The sequence below is a fragment of the Marmota flaviventris genome, chromosome 2 (assembly GCF_047511675.1).
Source record: "Marmota flaviventris isolate mMarFla1 chromosome 2, mMarFla1.hap1, whole genome shotgun sequence".
Classification (NCBI taxonomy): Eukaryota; Metazoa; Chordata; class Mammalia; order Rodentia; family Sciuridae; genus Marmota; species Marmota flaviventris.
In genome coordinates, this window is record NC_092499.1 from 78843720 (window position 1) to 78867622 (window position 23903).

The 23903-nt window shown below is 37.5% G+C and overlaps 1 protein-coding gene across 6 annotated transcripts in view; it reads left to right on the top strand.

Moving 5' to 3' along the window:
* Positions 1-8511: 8511 nt before the first annotated feature.
* The window catches only part of Ddhd1 (DDHD domain containing 1), a 76775-nt gene continuing 61383 nt past the window's right edge, over positions 8512-23903 (top strand). For 3 of the 6 annotated variants that reach the window (XM_071608038.1, XM_027929634.2, XM_071608039.1), the window contains exon 1: positions 8512-9508. In XM_071608038.1, the coding sequence (XP_071464139.1) occupies positions 8659-9508 (850 nt within the window). In that variant the 5' untranslated portion in view covers positions 8512-8658. The remainder of the gene's footprint in view (positions 9509-23903) is intronic. The other 3 variants (XM_071608040.1, XM_027929635.2, XM_027929636.2) reach the window with 1 other exon arrangement.

The following is a 23903-nucleotide window of genomic DNA, read 5'->3' on the forward strand; positions in this document are numbered from 1 at the left end:
CAAGAAATTGCATTAAGATAGAGGAAGCCAAAAAGAGTTTGTCAACCGCTCCAGAGAAATGAATATGAGTAATTGCAGGCACTTTCGAGCACTGAGACCTTGAGTTCCTTTCCCTGACCTCTGTATGGTCTCACCAAGAGTTCTGGAGAAAAACATGGTTAAGTGATTAAGGAATCCCAGGGCTAGAGAGAAATGCAAATAAATAAGGTATTTTAGATGCTAAACACCTTTGGTTCTACTTTGTAAGATTTATAGATAATAGGAGACCAAAGGCAAAAACCAAATCATTTTTAAATATAAGAAAGTCTTTAGTTGCATAATGTATTTTTGACAGCTATGGCAAGTGACAGTCATGGGAGATATCACAAGAGCTTTCACATATACCATCTCATTTGTGTCAATCTTCACTGCAACAATAAGGCAAGTGTTGTTGTGTTATTATTCTCACATACCTGATGAAGAATCTGAAGCTCAAACTCACGTAGATATTCTTTGTCAGAACTGAAAATGGAACCTCACCCTGTCTGCAATCTACATGTGACTTCTGTGACACTTGTAGATAGTGATTTTGTTCCAAAATGCCACTTAGCTAGATTGACATGGTCATGAAGGAGAGTACTTGAGAAAGAGAAATCTCTAAAGTGGGTAGGCATGGTTGATTATTAAATAATATTATTTTCCATTTTATTTTACTTATTTTAAAAGCTAATTTTTAAACTTTAGAAGTAAAGTACATATGTATGCTTATTGTATAAAGTTCAAATAATATGGAACCTAAAATCTACCTTTATTTCCTTTCCACCATCCAGAATAAGTATGTGGGTTGTTTAGAGCTTTTCTTTCAAAGTTTTACCAGTGCTTTACATATATGTAAAGATAAATAAATATGTGTGTGTGTGTGTGCATATATATAGTGTAGATTTGTGGGATTTTTCTTTGTATTGTTTTTGTTCTTTGGCTATATTGAGGATTAAACCCAAGGCCTCATGGATGTGAGACAAGCACTCTACCACTGAGCTACATACCTATCATTTTCTTTTAAAATTTTGAGATACGGTCTCAACTAAGTTGCTTCAAATTTGTGATCCTCCTGTCTCAGACTCCTGAGTAACTGAGATTACAGGCATGCATCTCTGTGCTCATTTTGTTCATGTTTTTGATGTAAAAATGAAAATAAACCAGAGATAAATTTCTGCAACTTGCAATTTTCATTTAAGATGCCTTGGAGATTTCTGGGCCACTACAATCTTTTAAATTGTTCTTTGCATAGTCATATTATGCAATAGGTTGTTTAACTATTTTGCTACTTTCATTCTTATGTCAACATATTTTCTATTACAGATGGCATTTTGGTTTTGTTTAGTTTGTGATAATTGTCAGTTTTCAAAACAGAGATGGTATAGAAATGATATTGTCCTGTATTTATATCTATGTCAGTAAGGGTTTATGAAAGATAGTGTCTCTCCATCCTCCTTCCCCAAATATTTTGTAAAAAAATTTTGAGAAATTACCGATAAGAATATCCATAACCAAGTAGTATAATACTATGTTTATCAACTAAAATTCAGGTGAAAATCATAATTCCCTTTGTCAAATAATACTTTATTTCCTTGTTTACATATAAAGAACAAATATCAATAACCAATTATTTCATCTTATTGAGACTACAAATCATATAACTAATCTGCTAGAAGACTCAGAGCCAAATTGTGGCCCATCTCCATTTTCAAATATATAGGACTTTACCCAATATGTTTCATTTCCTGAATTCTTATGTTTCTAAACTCAATTTTCCCCTTTCTCCAATTCTGTTCAGTTTGTTGTTGGAATGTATTTTTAGAAATCACCTTAAATCCTAACCAAAAAGTGAAATGATAGATAATTGGATAGACAGATAAATGAATTGAAAGGATTGAGTCAAAAGGCACCATTTCCTGAACTATCCTCTCAAACTATTTTTTTTTGCAATGAATCATTGCCTTTATTATAGTAGGCTAATTAAACAATCTTTTTTATATTATACCCTTTTCTGTATTTGGAATGTTGAACTCCTGCATCTGTATGTATGATCATTATATTTACCATTTTCATTTTGATATACAAACGTTCCCCAAGTAAAACTTTAGGTTACAACTGTTAAACAATGTAGATTAAATATTAGAGTTTCCATATTCATATTCACAGTTCATAATTGGTTGAAGAAAGTATCCCCCACCCCGCCAGATTCTTGTCTATCTGGACCCTCAAAATGTTACCTTATTTGGAAATACGAGTCTTTGCAGAAGAAATTACTTAAGATGAAGTAATACCATGTTAGAATGGATCATAAATCCAATGACTGCTGTCTTCATAAAAAGAAAAGGGACTCAGTGACATGGAAAAGAAGGCCATGTGGCTTCAGAGGCAGAGATTGGAACAAAGCAGCTACAACCAAGAAACACAAGGAACACCTGTAATTGTTGGCATCCACCAGAAGACAGGTGAGAGGGATGGAACAGTTTCTTCCTCAGAGCCTCTAGAAGGAACACTGCTGAAACATTTATTTTAGACTTCCAGCCTCCAAAACTGTGAGAGAAGAAATCCCTACTGTTTTAAGCCAGGTAGTTTATGGATTTTTTTTTTACAGCAGCCTAGAAAACTTATCCTTCTATATCTTCCTTAAAATTATCTCAAGAGCAGTTGTTGTTTATAATTTCTAACATGGTGCTGTGGTTTGAATATAGTTTGTCCTCACTAAAACTCATGTTGAAGCTTAATTTGTCGGTATGAAGGTGCTGAAAGGTGTTGGTACCTTTAAACGGTAATTAAGTCATGGAGGCTCTATCCTCAAGAAGCAATTAATGTAGTTCCCACCAGGTGGGTTAGTTATCTCTAGAGCAGCTTATTATAAAGTGAACCTGGCGCTATTTATAAGCCTCTCCAAAACCCATGGCACTTGCTTCCCCTTTCCATTTCTCCACCATGACATGAGGCAGCATCAAAATACAATACAGCATGAGGCCCTCATCCTAAGCCAAGAAGTTGTTAGCACATGTTCTTACCCACTTACAGAATCATAAGCTAAAGTAAACTTCTTTTCTTTACAAATTACTCAGTCTCAGGTATTTTGTTATAGCAACAGAAAATAGACAAAGGCACATAAGTAGAAATATGAGTGATCAAAGTTTATAATTTTTAACTTACCCAGGAAATTAATATTAATAATCAAATGAAGGACCATAAGTTCTCATCGATGATTAAGAATTAGTTTGAATCTTAAGTTCTAAACTTAAGTGAAGAAAGAATGAATTCCAAATGCAGGGCCATTAGTACTCATTTCTTATATCTAAAATAGAGGTTGCTTAATCTTCAAGATAAAATTTCTGAAGAACTTTGCATTCCTACCATCCCTTTAAAATTTGTTAAAATTGTATCCAATGGTTAGCTAGTATGGTTCAAAAATGTAATAAGAGAACCATGGAAAAGTTTGCAAGATTATGAGTCTAGAATATTTTTGTTCAAGCTGAAAAACTTTAAATCTGAAATGCTGACATAAGAATAAACATATTTTCTTAAGCAGCAGATGTAAAAACAGTAAGTCAATTCTGCCACTATAGAAACTCAGCAAATTACTCAGAGTTGTGCTAGTAGAAACCCCTATTGGAACATAACTCCTCTTTTCCTAATTTGTTATATGAAAATCAGGATAAAACAAACATATTAAAATGGTACTTATAAATCTCTCTCAGCACAATATTATTACTACACATTACTGTTACTGAAGATTCATATGAATCATATATTTTATACTTTGTGAAAAAATATGTGCATTTAATTCAGATCTGGGGTGGGGTAGTAAGAAAATCCTAAAGAATAGAAGTCATTGAATACATCTATTCTGTATCTCATGGCATTCTATGGCAATGGCTTAACTCACTTTTCTATTCAGAAAGGGCAGGAATATAGATAGCCAATCTCTTTCTGACATTAAAAAAAAAAGCTGATGAGGATTTTGTGTTGCTTCCATGGAATATGCATCAATATTGTATTGACTTACATTTTCTTTCATTTGAATATATACTTTCAGCACCACTGACCTCTAAGGGATAGAGGAATATAAACCATTTTTATGGGGTATTGGTAAGAACAATTTTGTGGATATGCCTTTCATAAATCTTTGGGTAACTGCACTTGATTATTCTAAATTTTCAGTGTGATTTCAGTTAAAAATAAAACAAAAACATCTTTAAAAGAGCACTAGACAAATATTTGTTGAATAAATAAATGGAAAGATGAATGACTTTATTCATTATGTATTCTATGTTCCTTCTGCTCACCATCTCCCTTTGGATTGTAATTTGTTTCCTCTATTGATCTGTCTTTTTTCTTTTTTTTAAAGAGAGAGAGAGAGAGAGAGAGAGAGAGAGAGAGAGAGAGAGAATTTTTTTTAATATTTATTTTTTAGTTTTCGGCAGGCATAACATCTTTGTTTGTATGTGGTGCTGAGGATCGAATCCGGGCCGCACGCATGCCAGGCGAGCGCGCTACCGCTTGAGCCACATCCCCAGCCCTCTCTATTGATCTGTCTTTAAGGGAATGACCTCTGTGTGGTGGTGATGCAGCTATACTAGCCTTCCATTTATGTTCCTCGTAAGAATGAAAGAGTTGCTATTGTAGTTTTATTTAAAGATACTACTAGACCATGAATGCTTGACTTTTGAGCCTAGCAGAGTGCCTGAAACTTGGTAAACACCTGTTTGGGGCTTAAGTAGCTCCCAGTAATGGTTCACAATTCAAGAAAGATGCAAGATTCTATATGCACACCATTTCCTGCCTTGTTTGGCTTCTTTTCTCTGAATAAAAAAAAAAAACATTTAAAAATGCATCAGCATTGAATCTTAAGATTAAAGTCAGATACAGTGGTACAGTTACATAATCCCTGCTACTCAGGAGGATGAAACAGAAAGATGATAAGTGTGAGGCCCACCTGACCAACTTGGCAAGACTTTGTCTCAAAATGATAAAATAATGCAGATGTAGCTCAGTGTTACAGGCCCCTGTGTTCAATCCCTAGTACTGGGGGAAATAATCTTGATCTATCTCAGGTATTTTTTCATAGCCATAGGAAGCTAACACAATACCTAATATGCATCCAGCGAATGTTCCCTGTTTCAATCAAGGATGTTGTTCTATTTAGTCAATACACTGAAAACACTCTCATTTTATGAAATGGGATAGATACTAATCCTAAACAAAAGGAAGTAAAATTTAAAATACAGTGGGTGACTTATCAAACGAGATATAGCAGGTGAGCAGTTTGGTTATATGTCTTCCTTCTTTCTGCGTTTTAAATGTATGTATTTTCCATTGCACACTTTGGAGAGACATTTCAAGTGTGAGTGTGGGGTACTGACTCAGAATAAATTACATGGCATAAGACTGTCCCCGGTATTATAATACAGGTGAAAACAGGTTAAAATGAACCACAGGAACAAGCTTTATAAGTAAAATGGAGAATAAAAGGCAAAGATGGCAAGAAACTGAACCATGTAAATTTTGAAAGGTGAGAAGGGTAAGATGTCCATTGTTGCCAGATAGCCCCTGCCAGACCCTAATGGAGAAAAAAGGATGGTAGAAAGTGCAGGTGACCTATTTATCTTTTGTAGTACAAAGCAACTGGCTTTACCTCTTTTTTCCTTTCCACACCAAGAACTCCCTCACACTTGGTTCTACACTGCTAGTTCTAGCAGCAGAAAAGCTCATTAATGTCAGAAGTCTGAATCAACACATATTTTCCTTCTGCAAAGGAGGCTTAGTCTTGGGTAATTAAAATGTAATAGAATGCTTTACACAGACCTAAGGAAGTTCAGATACTTATGTGTCCATTGAATGAATTAATTATGTGGAATTGGTGAGGAGTCACTTGAAGCCTGTTTTAGAAGGTGGGGAATGAGGGTCCCAACCACTCTTCCCTCTTGTCAAGATTATATAACCTGAAAAGATGCTTTAGAAAGTGAATGAAGCATAGCAGCAGGAAGCCTCAGATAAAATATGACTTTCTAAAGTGCTCCGTCCACGGCACTAAAGCAGAAAAGTTGAGAAGAACAGTTTCATAACCTTTTTCTTGATATGGCTAGGAAATGAAAAAGAAATAAACACACACAATCACTTGAAATTAGATACTATACTTTCAAATACCTTTTGCTTACTTTTGGCCTGGAACCCACTACAAGTTGTCCTCCTAGTCCTAGCTAAGGGTCAGAAACAAGTTCAACACTCACACCAAATTCTAGACCTAGATAGCAAGTTCAGAAGAGAGGTGAGGACACCCTTCTCCTGGCACCCAGATTATGTTGAGCATCAACTTCTTCAAGAAAGATCATTCTAAGAGTGTGACTTTACCCAGTGAATCACAGGAGGATAATCTTTTCAAAATAATCAAGTAAGCACAATACTTAACAATAGAAATATTCATTCAATACAAGGCAACGAGTATTTTTATTTTACAGAGGATAATATTCACCAATGGGAATAGCATCATCCTTAAGAGTAAAATTTAACTAAAATAATCTGACCAGATAACTATACAGTTAGGCTGTATTCTATCAAGAAACATAAAGAAATAAGATTTTTAAATGCTTTGATATATTTAAAAAAATTTTTTTGTAGTTGTAAATGAACAGAATGCCTTTGTTTATTTTTATGTGGTGCTAAGGATTGAACCCAGTGTCTCACACATGCTTGGCTAGTGCTCTACCACTGAGCTACAGCCCCAACCCTTGATATCTTATTTTTAAGCCCTTTTGTGCTATCTTTCACACTGTACTATAATTTACCTGTTTACTTATCTATATATCCCACTAGGCTACAGGTTCTTGAAGAAAGAACTTAAGTCTCTTCCATTATCTTTTGTATCACCAGCTAGTACAGAATTGCCTAGCACATAGGTACCTATCAAAACACTGTAGAATTAGTACTTTCAGGGGTAATTAAATAGATGAAGGTGCATATGCAAGTTCATATTCTGCATATTGTCAACAGAACCATTAGCGAAGAAATTGAGATTCAGGTACACAGAAGGCATTATGAATGGAAATTGATCTTGGATGCTTTGAATTAGGGCTGCAGTGTATAATTGGTCAAGTTGTTCACTACACAACATTAACCAACCAAAAGCACAAAGTGAAGCAGAAAATCTAGCCCATGCTTCACTTGCCAACCCATGAACCACAACATCACTCTGTATTTGCTTATAGGAAGCAATGCCTTTTTTCAAATTGTCATAAAAGTATTATTATACATGCTGGAGGTGGTCCTGATTTTGTGTGTGTGTGTGTTTGTGTGTGTTTCTGATTTTGTAACTCATTTTCTGGGATCTCCTTTATATAGTTTATTTATAAAATAAAATAAAATTTTATTCATCACCCTGTGTTGAGACTACAGAGAAAAACAATGAAATCTCTGATAAGAAAATTGCCCTACCAACCTGATTTCATTGCAAAGAGAGTAAATGAAACAGTGAGGATTTCTATTCTTGAATTGAAAACACTGAGGCTGGAAATTGTTTTTCTCTGTAGTCTAACACAGGGTGATGAATAAAATTTTATTTTATAAATAAACTATATAAAGGAGATCCCAGAAAATGAGTTACAAAATCAGAAACACACACACACACACCTAAAAAAAAAAAAACCTGAAAGAAATCTTTAAAGGTCATAGACTTCATCACTACAAGGAATTTTTATAGCTCCCCTGGTTCAATAATCTCTTAATTTTACAGATAAGGAAAGCACAAAGATCAGGGAGATTTGCCTGTAGTTAGTTAACAAAGCTGTCTAAAACCTCTATTCTAAATTTCAATTGAATAATCTTTCTACTACATCTGGATGGACTTGCCATCATTATCAATAAACATTGACTGTGCACCTATATGTGGGAAAAGCTGAGACTTACACACTTGGTTTCCATCAAAGGCCTTACAATGTGGTTGAGAAAACAGGAAGTATTGAAAGGTAAGCAATAATATGTGACATACGAAGGGAGGTTGACTCCAGTTTCTGAATGGGAGTGGTGACAATTCTGGAAATGCACTAGGTGACCATGAAGGCCCAGGTGAGGCTGCACGTGGATTTGAAGTCATGAAAGTGAGCACGCAACTTCCTGGGGCCTTTTGGAAGCACAGCTGAAGCCTCCGGTTCATGACCCAAATTGTAAGGATGAGTCGGGGAAAGCCTCACCACAGTTGGGATGGGAACTCTTAGGGCGGGGACAAGGCAGCAGTGTAGCAAGGCTGGAGAGACTGGGACAGGGAGCTGCTAAAGCCCAAGGTTGGCGGATGACCCGAACCGACCCTGAGCTCCGGGCCCAAGGGATACGGAGGCGTGGCGCCCACGGAAACCTGGCTTCCGGGGCGGTACGCGAACGTGGGGCGGGGCCGGGGCGAGTAACGCCCACGTCTGGGTGCGTCACAATGGGGCGGGCCGCAAAGCGCGGCTGCGGCAGTCGCTGGCCTCGAGGGGGCGGAGCTGCCGCTGCTGCCGCCGCCGCCGCAGCAGCACTGTTCGGGATTTGAAAGATTAAAAACTCCGGGTGGAGAGGCCAGCGGCGTTGAATGTGTGGCGGAAGCGCCTGGGGCCACGGCTCGGCGCGCGGCCGGGCAGCCGGCAGCGTCTCCACACCATGAATTACCCGGGCCGTGGGTCCCCGCGGAGCACTGAGCATAACGGCCGGGGTAGCGGAGGCTGGGAGCTGGGCTCGGATGCGGGGTCGGCATTCGGCGGCAGCGTCTGCTGCTTCGAGCACCTGCCGGGCGGGGATCCGGGCGAAGGCAGCGTGCCCCTAACCCTGCTGCGCGGGGAGCCCGGGCTGCACTTGGCGCCGGACGCCGAGGACCTCAACCACCTGGCGCTGGAGTCCTGCCTCAGTGACGAGAACTATGATTTCAGCTCCGCCGAGTCGGGGTCCTCGCTGCGCTACTACAGCGAGGGCGAGAGCGGCGGCGGCGGCGGCAGCGGCAGCACCCCGTCGCTGCCGCCGCCGCCGCAGCAGCCACCGCTGGTCGCGACGAACTCGGGGGGCAGTGGGGCTGCGGGAGGGGGTTCCGGGGAGAGGAAGCGAACCCGGCCCAGCGGCCCGACAGCCCGGCACCGCTACGAGGTGGTGACGGAGCTGGGCCCTGAGGAGGTTCGCTGGTTCTACAAGGAAGACAAGAAAACCTGGAAGCCCTTCATCGGCTACGATTCTCTCCGCATCGAGCTGGCTTTCCGGACCCTGCTACAAGCCACTAGCGCTCGGCCCCAGGCCGAGGACCCGGATAACCAGCATGTGTGCGGCCCGGCTTCCCCGCTGGGCCGGGCCTCTAGCTCCGGAGAGGAAGACGACGAGGACCGCGCCTGCGGCTTCTGCTCGCGGGCGGCTGGGCTTGAGCCCCAGATGGAGGAGCTGGTGAACATCGAGCCGGTTTGCGTGCGCGGCGGCCTCTACGAGGTGGATGTGACCCAAGGAGAGTGCTACCCAGTGTACTGGAACCGTAAGTAGCAGGCCAAGGTTGGGGCGGGACGAGCTGCCCTGCAGGGCCCGACACGCACTGGAGCTGGTTATGTGGTTATGCGCGGGGGGTCTGACGTTTGGTCGAGTTAGGATGGAAATTGTTCAGGGAGAGCCAGCCTGTGAAGGTAATGGAGCAGATGGCAAAGCCCAGGCTGTTTAGGGTCAGGAGGAGAGGATTCCGCCCGAGGTAGCGTGTCCTGGGTGAGCCAAGTGCTGCTGCCATCCCTTGGAGGTAATCCAGGAACCGGTCCCCAATCTGAAAGGTTTCATTTCATGATCCTACCAGAGCTTTGTCCACCCGGGCATCTGATTCGGTCTCATCTACCCTGAATCGCCTATTATTTAAATAGCAGCATTTCCTCTGGCTGTAGGAAGGTTTGAGAGGATCTGTATGAGAATCAACAGTTCAGTTATGGATTTAGCGGGAAAAAAAGATTAATCCCTGATGGGAAAGGAAAGGTGATATGTTGTTCCCACTGGGTGCATTCAGGAGAGGTGGAAAGCACTGCGGTAAACAGGTCTGACAATGGGTCCTCGCACTCTCAGGAATACTTTATTTTTTCTGCAGGTTCTCATTTATATATATTAATTTTGCCGCTCAATCTTGAAAAATGACAAGCCCTATGCCTCGGTTTCCTCATCTATAAAGTGGGGATATTGTAAACGAGAAAATATACCTAAAGGGCTTGGAACAGTACTCAAAACACATGTGTTATATGAGTATAAACAATATTCCCTAGACAACAGCGCAACTAGGCTTAGAATTAAATTAGGAAGAAGGCGATCAGAAATATCTGTCACTGAGTGCAGATGTTATATGTGCAATATATGGTAAGTATTCAGTAGTGACAGAAACTTCTGGCAATCAGTAATTTGAATATACAATATTAACTTTTATGGGCCCAATGCAATGCCCTGAAATGTTTTCATTTATTGTCATTATCTTTACAGTTTCTGTACATCTTATAACATTTTACATTGTATTAATTGTATGTATTGATCACTTAGCTTCCTTTCAGTGTGTTTAGTGACTTATGGACACAGTCTATCACCTTTATCTTTGTACTCTCATAAGGCCTAGTGCAATAGGTATTCAATAACTATGTATTAAATTACAACCAGTGATTCTGATAATATTAAAACATTGATATGTTAAGCACAAGTTACTAAGATAGCAATTACAACCTGTGCCAAATCATCAAACTAAAATATGCACTATGTCCTATTATGCTTTAGATGACACTAAAGGCATTTGTTACCATGTTTTTAAGGTCAGATCCTTGGGAAATTCTGTTACATCACCCTTTTGATTATAAGCCCACTACGGATGGGGTATGCTTGTATTCATTCGTGCAGTTCTTTGGTATTTACTGAATAATTGTATGTGCTGACACAGTACTCCTGTGAAGGTATTAGGAAAATTAGGAAAAAGAAAAATTCTTACCTTTCAGGGGCTTCCCACTTAGTGTGTCTTTAAGTGACCTAAACATCCTTGTAGTGTTTTTTTTGTTTCCTGGAGATAGAACACAAAGATTCAGTGGAGCCAAACAGTAGAAGAAAAATGCAGATCATCTTTTGAGTGGGGACTAGAAACTGAGAAATGAATCTTACCCTTAGGTTAAACTGAAGTGTTCATCTAGAATACTGTATGTTCTTTTGGTTAATGGTAAGATTTGTAATGCTAGCTTGGTGCTTCAGTTTACAAAGTGATTTTTGACATTTATTCTTTCTCTGTATTGGCAAATCAGTGCTAACTTTCAGCATAGGAAGAAATGAACTCAGTGAAATTAATGAACTTGTCCAAGGTCACTCAGTAGACAGTGATAAAGCAGTTCATTAATCCAGTGGGGAATACAGTGAGGTATCCAAAAAGCTTCTGACCCATCCAAGGGTGAGGATATCAGGAAAGCTTCCCAAAGGATGTAGGTTTCAATTGTTAAGTGCTAAAGGATGAATTTAATCAGGTGGAGGAAGCAGGGTGACATAAGGAAAAGCATTTCAGCTAGATGGAATAGCATATGCAAGGACATAGAGGAATGAAACAGCATGGCATTTTGAGGAAATGAGGGTGGCACCTGCAGGGGCCAAAGACACACTGGATGGATTTGGGAACTGAGGCTTCTCCAACCTTCTTTCCTGAGATGGAAATATTTAAGGGCTAGTGTTTGTTCTGGGACAGAATGCAGACTGTGAAGCACAGTTGGGAGAGTACCGTACAGTCTAAATGTGCAGTGCGAATAAGGCATTTGGATTTTATTCTGTGAGTCACAGAGATCCAACCAGTTGAAAGTTCTTTGAATCTCAGGTGTGATAAGTTCCTATGCAGTGGTTGGATTGGAGAATGGGAAACATTTGTCATTAGAATATTAGTGTCATAAATTCATCAAGAAATGGTGAGGGGCCTATAAAAGTTAACCTGAAGGTAAGGTGAACTGAGGCTTCTCCAGCCTTCTTTCCTAAAGCAGATAGCTATTTAAGGCCAATTATAGCTTATAAATTAAGAAAATAATTTATATTATTATCATAAGAGCAACACCTATTTTTTCCTCCATGTTTGTATTTTCTAAATAGCACTCTACAAGATAACAACCCTGTGTGTCCCAAGAACATCATACAAGCTAAATGAAAATATTATAGTATTTTTATGGTGCTCTATTAAGTATTCCATTTCTCATAAAATCCACTGTAATTTTGTTCTAACTGGTTCTTTAGATGTCTGTATTATATTAGTTGTCATACCTTGCATTCAGTTCCAGAGTGGTCTCTTCATCATTTCCTAAAATGGAGGAACTCTTAGGATACTTGCATCTTTTGATCTTTACCCCATTTCGGTAAAGAATTCGGTTTTTCATTTTAGCCTCTTTTGGAAACTTTCTGAATAGTGGTAATGAAAGTTTTAAAAAGAGGGCTAAGTTCCTACGTAGAATCCTACAAATTCCTACATAGGAATTACATAGAATGTAGAAGTTCCTACATAGAATGGTGGTAGGAGTCCATTGGCCATTTAGATTTTTGTGTCCTAATTTATCCCACTGCTTCTGGATGTCAAGGTGAACAAGTTAACTACCCTTAGTCTAAAAGAAAGGAATTAATTTGTTCTTCCTTTTGAACTTTACTTGCAGATAAAATTTGAAGTACTTGGGCACACAAGAACAGTATTTGACTTTTATAGATAAGAAGTCAGTATTATGTATTAAAAATTCAGTTGTCCGAAACTTATTTTTGTTTTATCATATTGTTTAGATTTTCTTCTGGCTACATGTGGGCATTTTAGATAAAAACTGATCATTGCTGAGTAATGGCAAAGTGAACTCCCCTGTTTCCAGTGTTCCTCCTAAGCTGCTTATATTAACTTCATAGACTTGTTTTGAGAATTAGTATATACAACATGCTTGAAACAGTAGGTTGGCCCATAGTATAGTGTTAACTATATCTATGTGGATCTCAATAACTATGCACCTTAGTTAACTAGTTCAGTGCTCACAGTTTGGTGTTACTGGCCTACACCTCATCAGAAGTGAAAGACTCTAAAGGATATTGGCAAGAAAGTGGCCAAAGCATTTAGTAATAACTGAAGACATATAGAACATTATAGATATATTTCACAAGCTTACAATAATCTTGTAGCAAGTCCGATGACATTGATATATTGTGCAGTATATACTACTAGATAGAGAGTATGTAATTTCTATTCATTGACCAAATCAATAAAATTACTTAATTGATCAAAATTGTATATGACTGTGTAGTTTCCAGAAGCAGTCAACTACAAATCACAGGTTTCTCCTCTACACTTTCTGGTATACTTTTATATAAGGTCTACTTGCATTGTTATAATTTGAAACCACTTTCAGTTTCAGATACTTTAGAAAGTAATCAGTTGTCTTTGTGATATGTTGAAAGGGAAATTATATTTCCAACAAAATGAGAGAAAAATTGGAGCTTTCCCCAAAAATATATGAGGTTTATTAACTTGGCATAGATGTAACCAGCTATTATTCATTCAAGAGTGAATAAGAATTCTTTATGTGACATAGAGCATCATGGGAAAATAATGGAGTCCAAGTGGGTTTTGTGTTTTGTTGAGATCATTGATAAGTTTCTGCCTCCGGAACTGTAGGAAGTAGAGACCAGGCATTAATATGCCTGATCTTGAAAAAATGTTGGAAACTTACTTCCTATTATTTTTTAACTGTTTTAAGTCCTTACTAGTCCACACTTGAAAGCAGCCTGGGCTACACTGGAACTATGACTCCTCAAGTTTACAGAACCCTGGCAGAAGTCTTCTGAGAATCCACCCTATCCCAGATCAAGTCTTCTGTAGAGTGCATTTTTCAGTGAAAAAGCACAGGAATGTGAATAGTGACAAAGATGGAGGACGGGACTTAGCACTACCTGACCAATGCAGTCAAGGTTTCCATTACCTTTTGCAATGTGCCATTAGTTTAAAAAATGATCTAACATCATTTATTGATGTGTCTTATTACAATATTACATTGTAATAATAATAATAATAATAATATGTTGTACCAATGCTTTATATAAATGTTTGGAGTAATTAGTATGATTTTCTTTCCTTTGTCAAACTCTTCTTTCCTCTTGTACTATTTTGTTATAAAACAAGCTTTTTGTACTCTTTCCTCTTCCAAATTTTATTTCTTGGGTCTCTTATTTTCTCATCAGTTCCTGTGGTTTGTGTTTTGTGTTTTGTTGAGATCATTGATGTCTGGAACCCTACAGCTGATCCTTTTTGGTAGAGAACAAGAAAAAGCTGGATGTGCTAGTCGAGGAGTGATAATGGACACCAAGGGGAGAAGAGTGGGAAGACAGGGAGAGGAAAGGGAAATGGGGAATGTATTCATAGGAAGCCTAAGATGAAGATTTTTGGCAGAAAAGATTGGGAGGTAAATAGAATCCCTGATAATTGGGGAATCTGTTTTTAAGACCTTTATCTTTTGATGAGTAGGATGGAATTTAAACTGTACATGTTATAAAAAAAAAATCTAACAACAGTGATAAAAGGTGTAGATGCAAAGAATTCTGTCTTTTTTGCCATGATCCATTCCTAAAAGGTCAGTTAAAAAGTAGAACATATTTTACAGTACCTCTCTTTTGATTTTGCATCTATAAGGAGAAATTGGCCGACAAGAAAATGTTGAATTACAAATGACTGGTTATTGGGATGAAAATCTTAATACAGATACTTTTTGATGATATCTCTGAGTTAGGGAGCAAGTGAAATTTAAGGTTAAACAGTTGGAATTGCTTGTGCCAGAGAGCTATAGAAACACATAGAAAAACTGATAGGATTGTATAGAAGTAATTCTATTTTAGTGTATTCTTCATAGTTTTACCAGATTGCCAATAAGAATAAATTATGTTTATCCTAATGCTTTATTATATTAAGCTGTATCTAGATAGTCTTTATAATCATTGTTCTTGTGCATTCAAATAAGCTCTGTTGATTGACTGCCAGGGGCCAGGCCAGACTTTGGAAATTACATTGGTATTTATTTTTCGGTATCCCAATACCTCAGATATCTGGAGATCTTAAGAGAAATTTAAGTTTCATCTGAATGGTGGATGCATTTTCAAATAGTTGTAAGTTAAGCTTTTATGTGCTAGAATATAATTTTAACTCTTTTGAGTAGAAATTCATTACTAATTCTCCCTTGATGTGCTTCTCAATGAATCATTATTCTGAACACTAATGGAGAACAGTCCTTGAGACACATGATATGGGACAAGAAGTTGATGAACTATGCTAAAACTTAAGGTTTCTGAATCATAAGCTGTGAATGTGCTGCTCAGCAACTTCATATGATGCACAGGGAACAGAATTGGAATTATTTCCGAACTTTAGTGTAGACATAGTTAATACAGACTCACTCTTATATTTTACTACGTAATAAAAATGGTTAAATTTTGGTTCATATTTTATTGACCGAATCCTTTATTCTCATTCTAGAGAATTGCTTCTAACTAGACCTCTGGTAAGACCTGCATTTTAAAACATTGTGTTTTTACCTTCCTCCAAGTTTGTTTATGATTTGGAAAACAGTTTTTGCTTCAAATCAAAAGACAATCATCAGAGAGTCTCCTTCAGAGTAAACCAATTGAGCACCATTCAAACTAAGAAATGCACAGGGTGGCTGCTGAAGAACTGTCTGTGGTACTCACTCTTCCAGTGTGGCTATCTGGTACTAAAATGAACCTTTACTGTATGGCTAGCACTGAGACAAGAGTACATATCTAGGTTTATGACCAAGTGCTTGCCTTTGCTCATCATTCTCATTGTACTGCCAACCACTGATAACACTTCTTACGTAGGATTAAGATAAGTTACCTATATCTTGCTCTTAGTCTTTCACTAGAAAAAATGGGACCTCATATTTTAGAGAATCTTTTTAGATATAGTTGCAGTTTATTCTTTAAGCTGTTTACATTCATTTAGCCTGTGTTATTGTTTTGTATAAACTACATTATCTATTCTACTTTCTTTGATAGGAAGAAGGCTTAACTCTACCTCATAGTGTGTACCCCAATTCTGAATGTAGGCTTGACTTTTTTGGAATTCTGATTGCCTGGCATGTCTGTCTTTTAAGGAAAGATTTACAACCCACCAAAGAATATGGTAGGCCACACCTAAAGAGTAGACTTGGTTCACATTTGTTTTCAAATCACCTTTCACCTTAACACAGCTTGTCAGGTTTCCTCTTTGCTGCCTCCATTCAATTATAAACTAGCTTTTCTAGAGAGGCAGCATTGGGTAGTGGTTAAGAATGTTAAGGGCCATGGGAGCCAGACCATTTGGGCCCAAGTCCCAGCTCTGCCATATACTATTTGTTTGACTTCAAGCTACTTAAATTCTCTGTGCCTTAGTTTCTTCTTCTGTAAAATGTGGATGATAGTATCTGCCTCTTAGAATTATTTTAGTAAATGAGTTAAAACATTTAAAAACTTGAAATATACCATGATGAATATATTGTAAGTTCTATATAACTGTTAATTATTACTGTTTCTCCATTTTCCTGCGTTTTCTGTGACTCCAGATTTATACCCTACGTGGCATTCTTGACTCTTTTGTTTTTATTTTTATTTGTAGTCTCTTTCATGACTTTATATCTTCTTGACCTGCTGTCTTGGTGATCACCTCTTAAATAGGCAGAGCCCTGGAGCCCCTGTAACTGTCACCTGCCCCTGTGAGAAGCTGTCATTTTTGCTTGGCTTCTCAGGCCTAGAAAGATCTGTGCTATTTGAGTCTTCCTGACTTGGCTCTCAGAGAAGTGTACCTGTCATTCTCTTGTGAATCTACTGCCTATGGGAAAGAGGAATTTGTTCCCATTAAAACATTCTAAATTCTTAAGCATCTACTTTTATTGATTGATATGTAGATCCTCTCACCAAATATAGGAGGAACTGACTCTACTCCCAAAGCTCATTTAGATCATCTCTACCCCCTACCAAGATTTTTGATACAATTGAGAACTTTACAGTTTTCTAAAAGACTGCTCAGTTTTCAATTGAGCAGAGCCAGTAGTGTTCTTGGTTTTCTGCCATGCTGGCAAGGGGAAAATGGCCCACAACAATCCCTTACAGTGCAGGAGACCTCAGTATGCAGACTTTGATTTCTCCTGACCTGCAGCTGAATGAAGAATGATAGGGACAGCAGCTAGGCTATGGCAACTAATATAAGATGTGATTTGAAATAATCTTGAATCTACCGTTAGTCAGGGATTTGAGGTAGTCCTCCCTTCCCTAGTTTGGCAATAAAATCTGTATGTGTTCAGAGAACAAATCTTTATTGTCAAATTGCTTTAGTTTGAATCTTTGATTTACTATATGTAGCTCTTTGACTTTGAACAAGTTACAGTCTCTCTCTGGCCTAGTTTCTCCTTTGCAGATGGGCATTACTCTTGCTCCACCGAGTTATTATCAAGATAATTATGATTTCTATTACGACTCTGTTGATGTCTCACTAAGTTGCCCAGGCTGGTCTGAAACTTGCCATCCTCCTGCCTCACCTTGTAAGAAGCTGGGAGTGAAATGTGCCACAGTGCCCAGCTCAGCAGACAGTTTGTAAGAGATTTTAATGAACAATTTTGCTTCACTTTTGAAAGGTATTTGTGCAGGGTTTTATAATCCTCAGCTAACATTTTTTTGTTTCCTTTAGAACTTTAAACATGTCACTTCATTGTCTTTCATTGTGGTTTCTGATGAGAAGTTTACAGTTATTTTAATATCTTCATTCTTTGGGGTATCAGCATTCTTATTCCTGGTTTACCCCCCATTTATCAATGACTTCTAGCAATTTTGTTATAATGTGTTTTAGTGAGATTTTCTTCATATTTCATCTGGGTAGTATTGTTGAGATTTTAGGAACGTGGAGTTTGTAGTTTTCATCAAATTTGTAAAATGTTGGCATTCTGATTTTCATTTTTTTTCTTTGTTTCATTTTAGATAGTTTCTATTGTTATGTTTCTATTATGTGTTATTGAATGAATATGTCCTGTTGCTATGTTATGAGCTTAAAGAATTTCACTGACTTTCTGCAATGTCTGATATAATGTTGATCTCATTTAGTTATTTTTCATTTTTAATATTGTATTTTCCATCTCTAGAAGTTCAATTTTAGTTTTTATTTGTTGTGGTTTTTGGTTTTTATCTATAAAGTATAATGTTATTTTACATATTTTTCTGCTAATTTTACCACCTGAATGTGTTTCTGTTGACTTGACTTTTCCCTGGCTATTGGCCGAGTTTTGTGCTTTGCATAGCTTAGGTATTCTTTGGATTTTATAGGATTCCTGTAGTATTGTTGAACTTTGTTCAACGTACATAATTAAGTGAATTCGTGTTAGTTTGATTTTATCAAGACTTTCTTTTAACCTTTGGTAGGTCAGAACAGTTTTTGGTATGGAAATGATTTATTCCTACCACATCAAAACTTTTCAGAGGACATTGGTCAATTCCTTGTGGATTAGGTGTTCGTATTCTGGCTGATTGGAACAGAAACTATTCTAAGCCCTACGTGGACTTTAGAAATGTCCTGCCTTTCCATGGCTTCAGGCGTTTTTCTCCTGTGTGTGCATAAATGGTACTTGGCCAAAGACTTTGGAGGGACTCTTCTAGAGATATCCAGCTCTGCCTTCCCGGATGGCCCTCTAGCATATAGTAGGTGGTCAATAAGTGGTAATTTAAATTATTTTTACTTAGGCCTCTCAATCAGAATCAGACCAACAGTGTTTAATACTAGATTTTTTTTTTTTTTTTAAGCATAAGAAAGTACCTGACTTTTCTTAGGACTTATTTCTTTAATATTTTCCTCTAAAATTAGTAACTGCTTTAGTAATGATTTTGGCAGAAAGGTTATTTGGGATGTTATTAGAGTAGGTTACCTAGGATTTGAGAAAAACTGTCTGGTTGAACAGGTACCATCTTCATTCACATTTTTATATTACCTAAATTTCAAACATCATGTGTAGGAAGAAATAAATAGCCTCTGAAGGACTGTGCAAGGCAAATGTATAAAAATATCTGTATACTTTGAGAAAAAGTGCCCCTGGCTATTCTGATATGTGTCCATAAATATTTATTTGAATGAATGGATGTCCAATCCCTTTCCCATATTTTGCTTCATAAATTCTGACCATTTTGTCCTCCCTCAACTTTTGAGTTGTTTTACAACTCAACAAGATTGCTAGTTTTCATTGGATTACCTCTCTATATACCATAACCTGAAATCCTCTCCAGCACTAAGCATAGACAGCAGTGGGAATCCTCTTAGTCCTTCTGCCAGTTGTACAGTATCTTAAAATCATCATTCCATATATTTTTGTCTGTTTTTCTATTGCTTAAGGTGGGATAATAAATGTAGAATGTGTTACTCAATCCTTGCTGGAAGTAGAAATGTGTCCTTCCAGTTTTGCAAATTGATTTACTCTCCATATTTATCTTTTTATTTCTCTACTAGGCAAAATGTAGTACTCTCATATACTGCATGCCTTCCTGCCCAGGAATGTTGAAATGGAGAACAGTAACACCTTTAGTGAGCTGATATAAATTAAGTGGCTGTTTGCCAGAGTTGACTTGAAATGACTTCTACAACTATTTTTATGGGCTTTAGGATAGAAGTAATTGTTAGAATTTCATATTGAAACTGTTTGCTAATGGCTCTTTTTTACCTGTGGCCTAATTGAGCCAATTGCTGCATTTAATGATTCCAAAATGGACTGAATGTTTATAACTCCCCTAAAATTCATATGACCTTCGAGGTGATGATAGTGCGTGGAGAGAGTGGGCTTTGGGAAGTGATTATGTCATGAGGGCTGAAAGGAATCAGTCCTTTTACAGAGGAGCCTGAGGGAGCTTGTTTGCCCCTTCTGCCATCTGAGGACAGGTCCTCACCAAACACTGAACCTGCCAGTACCTTGATCTTAGATCTCCCACTCTCCAAAACTGTGAGAAATATAAATTTCTATTGTTTATAAGTCACCTAAATCTTTTGTTGTAGCAGCCTGAATGGACCAAGACAGCTTCCTAGTCTCCACCTTTCTTTTTCAGTCTTGTTTTTTATAACTCAGTGTAAAAACTGACTCTTACAGATCTGTTTTCACATCAGAGTACCTGCTTTTTACGATACCATCAGGAATGAGCCAGTCACAGTGTGTCCACAGAGCTCTCCTCTTCAAGTCTTAGCATATATGCGATTCTTGGTTCTCTGGACCTGCTTCTTCATTTTTTCTAGCATAGAGTTTTCATTTTGGAATTTGGGGAAAAAATAGTAGGAAAAATGGGCTTTGGATAAACCGAATGGCTAAGACTTCCAAAAGACTAGTCTTTCCCCACTATCTACTTTGATACAGTGATTGAACCCAGGGGCATTCTACCACTGAACTACATCCCCAGCCCTTCTGCTTTTTATTTTGAGACAGGGTCTCCCTGAATCTGGGGTTGTTCTCAAACGTGGAATCCTTCTGCTTCAGCCTCCTAAGTAGCCAGGATTACAGTTGCGTACCACCAGACCTGACCAGAAAGCTACTCTTGATATAACCAGGTTTAACTGCTACACGTGGATTTAGAAACTTTACAACATACTCCATAAGTCAGAGTAATGCCAGAGCATGGAATGGCATTTTAGAGTTTACACAGTGCTTTTACATGTTATTTTATTAATGCCCATTGTTGCCCCTCTGTGAGACAATAGCTTCGTGTTACACATGAAACACTGAGCCTCAGAAAGGTTAAGAGATGGAACTGGAATTATAGCCCAGGCTTCTGAGTCCTTAACTAGTTCTCTATTTTGTAATGTCTGTGATCTCACAATTTACACCATCAGAACAGATATGAAGGTTAGGTTGTCAGCAGTTCCTAATAGCCTGGATTATTTTGTAACCTATATAAGGCTTCCTTGTCCTACTTTATTACCATTTATTCCACCTGTTTGATGATTTTCTAAAAATAATCTTCAAATAAATTTCTTTTTTTAGGAGTGTCTTATGTTTTCCTCTGCTTCTTTTTGCATATGTTTAAGCTTTGCATCTGTGCTCATTAGCATTCTGAATTTGACTATACAAATCTGTCTTTTCTCTTTTTTCTCTAGTTCCTCTTTCTTAAAAAAGATTTTGGTTTTTCTTTTGATTTCTACAAGGTTTCAAGTTTAACTTTTTTTCCAAGCTTAATTTTTGAGGTGATTGTTTCATTTATAGTTAGTCCTCCTAAAGAGTAAGTATTTGACAATCTGACATTTGCCATCTTCCTAATGTACTTTTCTTTTGTAACATGAATTGTTTTGTTTCAATACATGTTTAAAAATCTTAATTCATCTATTCATCTGATGTCTAGTAGGTTAAAAAAGAAGGGTGGGAAGTGATCAGCTCTACTTAAAGTGAAAAACTCATAAGAGAAAATTGTGCTTAAGTCTTAAAGAAGGGCATATTATATATAGGCTGAAGGAATGTCAGGTATAAAGACATGGAGTCCTAAAGAAGGCCAGTACATTCAGAGGTTCTGTTTGGAAGGGGCATTAGGAGTATGGTAGAAGAAGAAAACTAGATAGATAGGGACTAGAATTTTGTCCTGTAAGAATAAAATATTGATAGATATAAAAATGGAGAAGTAACTTGATCAGATTTGCGTGTTTAGATTACCACGTTGACCGCTGCATAGAAGAATCAAGGAAAGTTGGAAGAGTTAGTTTACAATGAGGAAACTCACTAGTTTTCTAAGTGAGACAGGGAGATTCTAGGGTGGCATTCTGGTTATTGGAGGGATGGAGAAAGATGTCAAGGTGATAGAATGTGCAATATCAGCATTGCAAGTAAGAGGATGTGTGGACCAGGTTATCTCTGTTTTTTACTTGGTTGGATTGTGGGAGAACAAACGTTCCATCCAGATCCTCTTTGGGGTGGCAGAGAGAAGCTAAAAGTTAATTTTGACATACTGCATCTAAGGTAGCTACTGCACAACCAGGTGGAAGTGTCCAGTGGACAATTGAGTTATAGATTTGGAGCTGAAAAACAGTGCTGGAATTCAAGATTCAAAGATCCTCAGTTATTTAAACCAGTGGTCTTTAAAATGGGTTATGCAAAACAGTGCATTTGGGGGGTGACATAATAGAAATATTTGAATTTATATTTATTTCATTTAACATTTCTATTTTTGTATGTCTTAGAATGGATAAAACATTTCAGAAGAGTAATAATGCGTGTGTGTGTGTATGAACATGTTCAAAATATTTTTAGCTTTTAGCTCTGAATGATAAAATTTGGAAATAACTGATTTAAACTGGTTGGGAACCATTGGTCACTTTTGAGTACTTTATAATACATAATCTGAAAAATCTGCTTTAAAAATACATGTTTCTAGGGCTGGGGTTGTGGCTCAATGGTGGAGCACTTGCCTAGCACGTGCAGGGCTCTGGGTTCAATCCTCAGCAACACATAAAAATAAAATAAAGGTGTTGTGTCTAACTACAACTAAAACAAAATATTTTTAAAAATACATGTTTCTATTGGGCATGCCAATAGAAATCAGAAGGCTGGGGCAAGAGAGTCATAAGTTTGAGGCCAGCCTGGGCAAATTAATGAGACCTTGTTTCAAAATAAAATTTTTCTAAATGCTTGGGATGAAGTTCATGATAGATTGCCTAGCATGCTCAGGGCCCTGTGGTTCAGTCCCTAGTACCAAGAAAAAAATACTTATTACTGTACCCTGTCTCCAGAAACTCATTTATTAAATTGTGTGAAGGAATATGGAAAATCTTTTAATTCTTCAGTGCATATGAGAGAATTAATACTCAGCCAGGTTTGGAAATCACGGATTAAAACATGGAAAACATATTGAGTAGAAAGAGTAGACAAAGTTTGAATAACACTCTGCTTATTTTAAAAGTTTCAGTTATATCACTGCATATTCTTATTATTTCAGGCACTATTTATTGTAGGTAGAATGGCTATAGTTAGCATAGAATTGATGATCTCCACTAAGCTAAAATTAGCATTGAGAATTCAAATATCTGTTTTAATATTGTTTATTCCATCTTTTGGCAGAAGTTTCTGTCCCATATCTATGCAGAGTCTATCAATTTTTGTTTTTTGTTATTGTTTGTTTACTTAATCGAATACCTAGAGAGAAAAATTTCCCTAAGCCTATAAAATTCTGCATTACTTTCACCAAAATATTATTTGCATTACCAAAATATTATTTGGAAGGCTCAGTATAAAATGGCCTATGATTTAAAGTCTATTCACCGTATTGAAATGAGATTGCTAAAAATGTCTAAAATCTGCCTTTTATGAATTAAAATTTGAGAAAAGAATGAGAATAATGTGAATGCCTCAAAGGATCATGTAACAAAACTATTGAGAATCACTATGGGTTGAATTGTGTCCCCCTGAGATTTAATACATTGGAGCCCTAACCATCAATACCTCAGAGTGTGACTATATTTGCAGTTAGGACTATAAAGAGGTGATGAGGTTAAAATGAGGCTATGAGGTTGGACCCTGATCTACTCTAATGCAGTCTGGACTGATATGCTAATAAGGGGAGGAAATGTGGACCTCCAAAGGAAAGACTATGAGAGGACACAGTGAGATGGTGACCATCTACAAGGAGAAAGAAGTATCGTAAGAAATTAAACCTACTAATACGTTGATCTTGAACTCAAAGATGCCAATTATAAAAAAAATTAATTTCTTTTGTGTAAGCCACCCATTCAGTACCATTTTGTTATGACAGCCCTAGCAAACTAATACAGAGATAATAAACCAATTAATCAATTTTACAGTTATATGGCTGAAGAAAATGCATGTAGGTTTAAAAACCCATTTAGCAGTATTTCTTAAAAGACTTGGTGTTTAAGGTATAATTAT